This window comes from Alligator sinensis, unplaced genomic scaffold (genome assembly GCF_000455745.1).
Source record: "Alligator sinensis unplaced genomic scaffold, ASM45574v1 scaffold1006_1, whole genome shotgun sequence".
Classification (NCBI taxonomy): Eukaryota; Metazoa; Chordata; order Crocodylia; family Alligatoridae; genus Alligator; species Alligator sinensis.
In genome coordinates this window covers 43,844-54,285 of record NW_005843279.1, presented here as the reverse complement: position 1 = coordinate 54,285, position 10,442 = coordinate 43,844, and the positions used below count along the sequence as shown (strand labels likewise).

Below are 10,442 nucleotides of genomic sequence, written 5' to 3'. Positions count from 1 at the left end.
TCTTTAGAAGTATGACGAGATTCAGGATGGACTCAGGAGAAACTCCGCCAGGCCTAGGTCCCACCTGTGCAAAAGATGAATTGGCACTTGCATGATTACAAACTGCCATTTACACTCACAAAGGGAAACAGAAAGTGCTGTGTGTGGTGGGGATTTTTAGGTTCCTTCAAAAAAAAATCTGGCCACAAAAGATTTTGAGTTCTTTGACCTTAGTAAAAATCTCTTCTTGCCACAAACTATTAGTGAGCCTAAGAATTTGACTGGAAAGGAAAGGAAGGGAATTGAAATAAAAAGAAGACACCATTGATTCAATATGAACTTTCATTACCTGGACAGATCACAGCTCTTTTCCACCCTGAAACAAAGAGAAGTAGTGGTGAGAATTTAGTTGAAGAAATGCAGCTGTAAAAGGATTCTTGGATGAGGAGCATCTGGCCCAAACAAAAGCCAGGAAAGACCAGAGTGATGCTGGACACAAATGGGGCAACATGTGGAAGGACTAGATGGGACACTGTCCTTTCATATCAATAAATCCATACAGACCTCATTCATCAATGGGATGTCAAATCTCCAGGTACTGCTTGGCCACTCTCTAAGTTGCAGTGACCAGACAGCCTCAGTATCCAAAGACACCACTGACTTGGACCTGCTGTACCATTTCCTGGGGCAGGGCCTGGCTCCAGAGATACTCTTGTTATTGCCATCTAGGCTGGATCACTGTTAGTCATTCTCTCTGACCTGACTGAGAAGTTTCTGGTAGGTACAGAATGAAGCTGCCTGTTTTCTTCGGGGCTTGGGGTACCTTGTGTACATGAGGCACATGTTTAAGTACCTTCAATGATTCTCAACCACATTGTGATGCCATCTTAAGCCCTTGTTCAAACTAATTAATAGCTGCATGTCCAGTTACATCAATGTCCCAATTTCACTCCATGAACTGCTACAACAGTGGCAGTGCTCTGGGTTAATAAGGGTGACAAAGGCCAGGAAGAAGTGCCTGAGAGCTCTAAGCAAAGCACTCTTGACCAAGGGCATCTTAGTGTTGCTGCTCTTTCTGTTCTCTGTTTTCTGTTCTTTCTAGCATGGAGAGAAGGAATCTAACAGCTAGCTCTAGCTACATTTAATAGCATGGGAAAAGCTGTGTGGGACACAGAGAAAAAACTTACCAAGTTCTCGTTGAAGGTTTCCTGGATTTGAAAAAAAAAAAAAAAGAATTTTTGATTAAGTGTTTCATTACAAAAAAGATATATTGATTAAGTGCTTCACTACAACTTCATAAGTTTAAGCCTGGCACTTTGTGTTCTGTGCGACAACCTCTCTGTGGTGTTTATCTGCATACCACCAGTAGTACACAGGGTACTTCTCTGCCTATCCTTCAGTGTGCCTGGGCAAGAGAAGTGGGAAACTCTTTTGGGCTTACTTTTACTGTGCTAAGTTGCTTTTATCTGCTTTTTAAGAATTTGAATGGGATTTTTAAGAATTTGAACGGGACCAGGTCAATCAAATCTGTGTGCATGTTCACTGCCTTCAACCTGTGAAAACTGAAGTTTATAAGAGTTTTGATGCTGTAAGAAAAAAGTGGGTCGAAGTTTGCTGAGGTGTCCCGTATGGTACCATGACTGGTATGACAGCCTAAGGTGGAGGAATCCTCTGCTCAAGAGTTCCAGGGTAGAAGGGGCAAGCTCCGGGTAGGAGTTGTCTGGGGATGGTATTGTACTTTTTCCATCTAGCTGTGTAGGGAGATGTTTCGGTGGTACATAAATCCCTCTAGTGGTTGCAGGATGGGATCTAGTACCCACTTGTCTCTAAACAATGGACATCTTTGGAGTGCTAGTAGGTCAGGTAAACACCTGTACGTGCTAGAGTGTAAAGACTTGCGATTCTTGAGGTTGTTCAAGGTCTAGAAAAAACTCATTTGCTTCTGAAACCAGAAAAGAAAGCAGTGGAAAAGTAGCCCCCACCTAGCCCCGTGGTGCTGAGCAGCTGTTTAGTTACATAGATTACTGGGTTCATGACATTAAATATTCTGCAGTGTTTGACTAACCATGTGAGTGTAGAGATTTGTGTCAAAAGTCATATACCTATTTCAAGGACATATATTTATTGAAGTTTTAACAGAATAACAGCTCCACTTTTCCTTAATGGTATGTATAGACATTTGTGGAGGTTAGGGGGCAGCTAGAGTTAAAAATGGCCACCTAATCTAAAGTAAATTCAGATGGGAGGGGTAGAGGTGGGGCTTGGGGGATTGGTGGGGCAGGCAGTGTGCACAGGGGTGCTGGGGGGAGTAAGCAGGGTGTGTAGGCAGGTGTCTGGGAGATTGGGGAGGGAAGCAGGATCCATGGGAGGCCTAAGGGAAGGAAGACAGTGTCTGCAGTGGGGGATTTCAGAGATCAAAAGGGAAAGTGGGCTCTGCACACGGGATCAGAGGGATTGAGGAGGCAAGCAGGGTCCATGGAAAGGGGTTTAGAGGAGTCTGAGACAGTTTGGTGGGATAAGGGGGACTTGCGGTGTGCTTGAGGAAGTATGGCGTTGGCCAGCTGTCTGCCCCACTCCCCTTTAGGACCCGGGGCTGTTTTTAGCCCACAATTCCCCTCATCCCCAGACAAGCAACACCCCCTGACAATTGCACTTCGGTTGGCTGCTGTGACACTTATTTATACATTCTTTGATTTATTAGAATAAAATTATTCATTTACTACACTATACATCCACCCTGTATTTACCTTTTATTTTGAAGAGGTATACAATCAGGATTATGAAACCTAACACAACCACCAGGATCCCACTCAGGCCCACCATCTGGGGATTTACAGTTAGAAAAAAGAGCTGAAAAACAAGATGGCCAGAGGTTTTTTAGTTTGTTATTGGTGGAAAAAAAATCAAATGCATTTATTCCAAGGCCATCCATTAATAATTCCTCTCAGGAGTTGCCTGAGATATGAATGAGAGCAGCAACTCCTTGCAGGATGCAAAAAAAAATCAGAAACATGCTTTAACAACCAACAAACTGACTTTCAATAGTGATTTATCATGAATAAACAGGAAACATGCTATCTCACCTTTACATGGTTAAGTGGAAATTATGTAGCCATATAACTGAAATTTTTGGCAATTATGCAGCATTTGGATTCTTGTTGTATCTATAATGGAAAAGGATAATTTTTTATGTGAACCTGCTAGAAACAAAATCCAGAAATACTTTAAATCCTCCTTCATGTTCTCCATCATCAAATAACTGCTAGCTGTCAGTGTTTTGGAGTTTTTTTCTGGGTAAAGGTTTCGGATCTATGTGGAATTACATACATGCTCTAGCATGTACATAGTTATAGTATGGGGTACTGAGCATGCTCAGAAGGAAGGTCTAGGGCAAACACTATTATATATCTAAACAGTGCATAAAAGTAAAAAAAAAAATCACACTTATAGCACTATATGCTAAGAGGTCCTCCATTCAGAAAAGCCAGGTTCAGACCCTAATATGAGAGTGAGAAGAAGGGGTGAAGTGGTGTCAGACCTGAGTGGGGGGCGAGCTGGATCACATGCGAACAGTGTGGGGGAGTGGGGGTGGGGTAGGACCCTCAGTTGGGGAGAGGGACAGGACAGTGGGGTCAGACCAGAACTGGGAGGGAGGGAGCGGGGTCAGAGCAGAAGTGGGGAGAGTGGGGGACAAGCTCAGTGAGACCAAAAGCAGGGGCAGGGATAAGAGGGATCGGACCTGAAAGGGGGGCTGGGGTGCATTGTTGGAGCCCTACCAGAGGCAATGATTCACACCCAAAGGGGGTGGGGGTGGTGGGGAGTAGGTTCAGACCTAAAGCAGTGGGAGGGAGCGGGGTGCCAGGGCTGCACCCGAATGGGGGGGAGCGGTGTCAGACCTGAAGTGGGATGGAGGGGTGGAGCAGAGTCAGACCTGAAGGGCGGGGAGGGGGTAGGGTTAGACCTGAAGTGCGGGGGGAGGGGTGGGAAACAGGATCAGACCTGGACCAGAGGAGAGCGGGCAGGGGTGGACCTGAAGCAGGAGGGATGGATTTGGACCCAAACTGGGGAGGAGGAAGAACCAGGTCAGACCTGAACTGGGGGGCAGGGTAGGAACTTTAGTCGGGAGGAGGGAGTGGTGTTAGACATGAACCGTGGCAGAGTGGGGGGAGCGTGGTACTACGCAAAGCCAGGTGGGTGGTGTCAGACCCAAACCAGTTTGGGGGGGGGGAAGAACTGAAGGGGCGCAGAGTAGGACCCAAACAGGGAGAGGAAGAGAAGTGGGGTCAGACCCAAATGGGGGGCAGCGGGGGAGCTCGATTGCATCTGAATAGGGGAGGGGTGGAGTTAGGAGCCTTAGTGGAGGGGAAGGGAGAGAGGAGTGGGTTTGGACAAGAACTGGGTGGAAGGAGGGGCAGAGTGGACCCTAAGCTAGGTGGGTTGGACCCAAAACATGGGAGCAGGGTCAGACTCAAAGCAGGGTGGGATGGAAGTGGGGAGTGGGTTGAACCCAAACAGGGGGGTGAGGGCACGTGGAGTCGGACCTGAAGCGGAGGGGAAGCAGGGAAGGGAAGCAGGGTCAGACCCAAAGCAGGGAATGTGGGGGGCCAGACAGACCTGAAGGGGGGGAGGTGGGGAGTGGGTTTGGACTTGAAGCAGGGGGGATAAGGGTGGGGTCTGAAACAAATCAGGGGAGCAGGGTCAGATCCAAACTGAGGGGCTGGGTCAGACCCAAAGTGGTGCGGGGAGCGAGGAGGGAGTATGGTCAGACCCAAAGCAGAGGGGGTGGAGTCGGACCCGAGGTAGGGGAAGGGGGTTAGCGGGATGAAGCAGGGTCAAACCAAAGTTGGGGGAGGTAGGGACCCAGGGCCCGTCCCCGCCTGCCACACCATCATTCTTGACAGGCAATTTGCTAGTACTATTATAAGCACTTTTAAACTACTGCTACGTGTATGCCAGAGGCAAGTGGTACAATTGTTGTGTATTTTGTACAATCATAGGTCATCTTTACATATGCACCAGAGCGGGTGGGTAGGAAGGGGCAGGGGTTGTTTAATTGGAGTGTTTTACAAGCTCTTAAGTACTCAGTGTCCTGTGCTTCAAAATGGTGGTGGTGCTTTAACTAAAGCATGTTGAGCGAGCTTTAATTAAAGTGCCCTCACCACCATTTTGAAACTCAGGGATGCTGAACATGACACATGACATGGGGGCTGCTGGAGCATTTGAATTAGAAAGCAGAGGAGCAGGTATTAGACACGAGCATAGGTACCCACAGAAAGGCAGGGCTGGGAGGGACCTCGAGAGGTATTCTAGTCCAGCCCCCTGCCTGAGGTAGGATCTTCTCTGTCCATATTGTCCTGTACAAACCCACTGTCTAGTCTGTTAAAAAGAACTATAGTCAACCCTGACACAACTACAAGACAAAAAGCCCTAAACTGTAGGCCTACGTGAATAGGGAACTATTTGATTCAGATTCAGATGCCAGAGATTCAATTTGGAGATCCAAATAATTTTTCCAATTTGATTCAGCCAAATCACTTTGGAAGATTCAGAGCCAATTCAGAGATTTGGCCATAGAGTATAATGGAGAGGCAATAAAATATCTATAATTTTGTCTTTTGGCTAATTCAGGTAAAACTTGCAGGGATGGTATTCTCTGGTGAGGGCATGATGCATGCCAAGGTTCAAGGTGATAAGTGCAGGGGTTTCTGGGAAACTATACCTCAAAGTCCTGAGAGCAAACTCATGTCACGTATGTGTGTTAAGCCACAGTGGGGTGAAAACTGCAGGGTTGGTAGCTCTTGCTGAGGCCACAAAGCCTACCAAGTTTCAAGGAGATAGGTGGGGGGGTTCTGGGAAACTGCATCTCAAATTGCTGACAAGGAAAGCTCATGACATAGGTGACACTACATGTGTGGTAAGGTGCAGCAGGGTGAAAACTGCAGGGATGGTAGCCTGCAGTTATATTCTGCTTGAGAGACTCAAGGAGTGGGGCCATGCTCTCTTGTGACAGATGAAGATGAATCGTCCAGTCCATACTAATTAACCAGGGGGTAAAAATCCTTCTTGACTCCAAATATGTCAAGTGGTCTGACCTTGGGCAAGGCCCCAGGATCTTTTGGGTTTAAGCTCCAGCAGGATATTGGCACACACTGGTCAAACTCCCCAGCCCTGGCTGCAGGCAACACCCAGTGGGTCTGAAGAAGGCAAAATAACCCTGACATGTGGCAGCAGCAAAGGAAAAATATTTCTATTTATGATGTGTATCAGTGAACACACTGAGGGCTCCTATATACATTCAGAGAACTTGCTCCAACATGCTGTAATAACCGTGTGTTGGAGCAGATTCAATTCATTGAGTCTGCTGGCCTCCAGCATCACATGTATCAGTGTTCCTGTGCTGAAACATGGAAGCAGGGGTCTTTAAACTAAAGCTCAAAACTGAGCTAATTAAAGACACCACCCGCCGCCCCACACATACTCCACAGCCTTGGATTCCTATTATGACCCCGTGGAAATGCTAGCCGTGTGTGTGTTTGCTTCATGTTTCATTTGGTTTCCAGCAGAGATGGTTCACTGTAGTTGGATGGAAACTGACCTGATATATGAATTGCTGATTCCTTCTCTCGGTCGAGGAGGCTGTTCCTGATCCAACAGGACAAGTTCTGGTTTCAGTGTCCGTTTATGACAACAGAAATTTCTGTTTGAAACAGGCCGCTCAACTTTGGGGATTTATTTCAGAAAGCGATGCTATATGATGCCCCTGGGCATTTCTCCACAGCACCTGGGGATCTGGCTACCACTCTGCTGATTGACACATCATGCAGATCCTTCCCTTCTGGTAATCCTCCACAGAGATGACAGGATTAGAGCCTAAAGCTAAAAAAGGAAGAAATTATATTTCTTAAATCTGAGTCAATTTTGTAAAAGATTGTGGAAATCTTATTCCTGATCTCAAGAATTCCTAGATATTGCAGAGCAGGGTAGAAATTCTATTAATGACTATAGAGCCTAGATATTCCTGGATGTGATAGATGAGAAATGTCATCATCAAATAGTCATTAAGCCAATAACAAATTATGGTAATTGAGATCTGATTTTGATACGTAATGAGGACATTATAAATGACTGTAGGCTTCAGACATGTCGGTTGTAGGCTTCAGGGACTGAAACATCACAACACGAAGTGCAGACTCTGGACCCAGCAGAAGCCTACCGCATTAAGTTTGCATTCTACCCATAAGCAAAGTGTAGCTAGTTGGAATCGTACTACATGATAGTGTGTTTTTATTGTCTGAATGCAGGAAGGCAGAGATGAATAATCATTGGTTGCTAATAAACATAATGTTCTGCAGAGCTACCAAGTATGACTATGGCAAAAGTCCAAAAAGCCTGTTTCTGAGTAACCACAGAATGAACCTTTGCAGACATGACATCTAGCAAAGGAAAGAAAGTAAATGTCATGTCCATCTGAAGCAGATCAGATTAAACAGAGCACAAAGGCTTATAGCAGGTAATTCAAATATAATATATTATTACTTTATCTTATAGTAATGATTAATGTAACTAAATATATTGAATATTGTTTTATAATAGATATTTATGTTCAAGCCTCTTAGATGTGAAAACAAAGCAGCCTCATCAGTGAAAACTCTAAATTAGGTAAAAGAAAGGGGATAAGAAATCCTCCCTTCCCAGAAGTGTATTTCATAGGAACATAAATCCCAACCAATTGACATCATTCCAGTCCACAACAGATTAGTTCAGTTCAGCTTCAGAAGTCTGCATGAAACAATGAAATCTGAACAAAGGAAACCAGACAAAAGTTAGGAGATTATAAGAATAAGCCATCTATAAAGATATGGTAAAGGCTGGAGGGAAAAGGGGAGGGGGCCGCCCCCCATGACTGAGTGGTGGTAATTAAGGGGATTGCAGGTGTATATTAATTCCATGTCTAAACTTGCAAAAGAGGTCCTGACCAATGGCTAAAGACTTGTCTTTCTGGAGGCCAAATGGTTACAAGGTTTTGCTTAGGAGGGCTGGTCACTGAAATAATCTTGGGAACTGACTGACTGCAAATTAACAGGGTTCAAATTAAATGGAAAAATAAGCAAATTAAGACTGTAACTGAGGTTTGGGATTTCAAAAGAGAAAGGTTTATCTTAGGAGAACAGCTGGGCTTTTTCAGTCTAGCAAGACAGAGGCAGAAAGGGATATCTTTGCTATCTGTAAATATATTGGTAAGTAAATACAATGAATGAAAAAGCACTATTTAGACTAAAAACAATGCTGGTCCAAGAAAAAAATTGATATAATTTGGATGTGAATAAATTTAGTCTGGAAACTAGAAGGTCCTAAACACTGAGAAACCAAAAGCAACGAAAAATTAACTGCTTTCCAGATGTTGCTTAAAATTATTAAAATATTGACAAAAAATAAAATGTTTCTGAAATTAGAAAATGGCTGTATAAAATTGAAATACAGTGTCTAATTGTAAAATAATTCATACATAGGTTCCATGAATTTGGCATATTGTGAAAGAGAAAAAAACTGAAAACCATGCAGAGATAAACTGACACAAGCCACTGACCTGCTACCTTCAGTTCTATTACAGCTTCTTCATAAGTAATACCATCATCAACAAGGCAGATGTATAGCCCTTCATCTGGAGGCCGAATATTGAGAATCCTCAAGGAAACATTTCCATCTGTGATGCCGTCTTTCCAAAACGCTGTCCTTGTCTTGTATTCTGGCATCTGTCGTCCAAACTGATTTCTCCCATCACGGTACAGATGAACATCATTTGTAGACCCAGGTCGGAACCACCTCACTTCCATGTTCTCAGCGCTCGTGTTGGGGGACAGGCGGCATGGGAACATGATCGCCTCCCCCACAATGGCAGTGATTGGCTGATCAGGTCCAACACCTGTAAATAGGGCTGTAAAATATACCAAAGCACCCCAAAATAAGCTCAGTGGTAACAAGGGAAATCCGAGATATTCAACATGAGAAGCATACCCACCTTGCAGAATTTCAGCCTCGACTGGGAAAATGACAAATAAGGGAAAACACAGGTTTAAAATAGAAAGGACTGAGCAACTTGAATTGCAGCTGACTGCCCAACCTAAGATATTCAGTGTCTGTGAAAGGATAGAATATCCTGAATAAGTACAGCATATGTATTTTCTTGTCATAGAAATGTCAACATTTTTCACTGGGCATTTTCTGAACATTGTATCCCATAAAATTTATTAGTGCCTTGATGTTTTAATCACATTTAAAATTAGATACAAATATCAAATCATTGAAATGTCATGTAAAAGAGAATTTTCCTCCTCAATATTGGTTTTGAAAAGCCAGTGGAATGACGAGAAGGAGGATGTTAGGATACTGTGGTAATGAGGAACATAAAATCACACAGAAATATGGAAATATGATTGGGCGATACATAAAGAGCTATTCTTCTGTATGCCTGGGGAGAAAGAGGAAAACTTTTTATTTTAGATGTATTTATTTTTTCTTCCCACACAATGATGTTGATGCCATCTGGAACTTCTCACATTTTCTTTTCCATTTTCCATAAAAGACTACAATTGGTGCAATGTGTCAATAAAAAACTAAATAAACCTTTCAGCAGCAGCAGGAGAACACACATTAATTTGGAGCAGATATCTACCTGATTCCACCTTGCAAATATGAAAAGTAATGAAGAATGTGAAAAAAACAGCCAGCAACGTGGAGACTCGGGATCTGGCACACTAAGGAAGGCATCTTCTTCACTGAAACTTGATCCAGAAGCACGAGGGAAATGCAGAAAAGAATTCACCTGGAGAACACAGAGAGCTGGTTACCACCTTTGTGTAGTGGATGACATAGCAGAGGACAGCACATACAAGTATACAAGGGGAACAACCTTGGCTTTAATAAACTTATGAAAGTGCACAATTAAAACAGCCGCTGAAAACAGAAATTCCAGGGTTATCCCTGATAACTCCCTCCCTTTTCCCCTAAATGAAAAACCATGTGTTGAGTCAGGTGATGAGTTTTCATTACATTTTAGAGCATATTAAATGAATGAGATCTAGAATTATAATACTGTGCACTGTTAAAAAAGAAAACATGGGGTCCAGATACAGTTACATGCCAATATACCTGTTCAAGGTAACAAGAGATTTGTCCTCTTCAAGATCATCAGAGTACTGCTGTGAGAGGGAAGACAGGAGTCCCCCCAGTGTGGCCCAGACCCCTAATCAGAGCACCATGGCATTCACCGCAGGAGCAGAGACAGGCGGCAGCTGGGAGGAAATCGGAGCATGGACGCAGGCACAGGCACAGGCTCAGCAGTTTCACAGCTGCTGGAGCCTGTGTATTGGAGAGAGCTGGAGGCATGGCTTCCGAGCACCGCTGGCTGCTCAAAAGGCAGCTGGGGAAACAGCTGGTGGGCAGCCAGGGGGGGGGGGGGAAAA

The 10,442-nt window shown here is 44.3% G+C and overlaps 1 protein-coding gene across 2 annotated transcripts in view; it reads right to left on the bottom strand.

The window, feature by feature from the left end:
* The window catches only part of LOC102372939 (butyrophilin subfamily 1 member A1-like), a 54,111-nt gene that overhangs the window by 36,992 nt on the left and 6,677 nt on the right, over window positions 1-10,442 (bottom strand). The window contains exons 2-8 of one of the 2 annotated variants that reach the window (XM_025194698.1): window positions 9,653-9,802; window positions 8,567-8,914; window positions 6,575-6,855; window positions 3,063-3,143; window positions 2,727-2,829; window positions 1,167-1,187; window positions 329-355 (exon numbers count right to left, since the gene is read on the bottom strand). In XM_025194698.1, coding sequence (XP_025050483.1) covers window positions 329-355; window positions 1,167-1,187; window positions 2,727-2,802 — 124 coding nt within the window. In that variant the 5' untranslated portion in view covers window positions 2,803-2,829; window positions 3,063-3,143; window positions 6,575-6,855; window positions 8,567-8,914; window positions 9,653-9,802. Of the gene's footprint in view, window positions 1-328; window positions 356-1,166; window positions 1,188-2,726; window positions 2,830-3,062; window positions 3,144-6,574; window positions 6,856-8,566; window positions 9,803-10,442 lie in introns of both variants that reach the window. The other variant, XM_025194699.1, reaches the window with a different exon arrangement.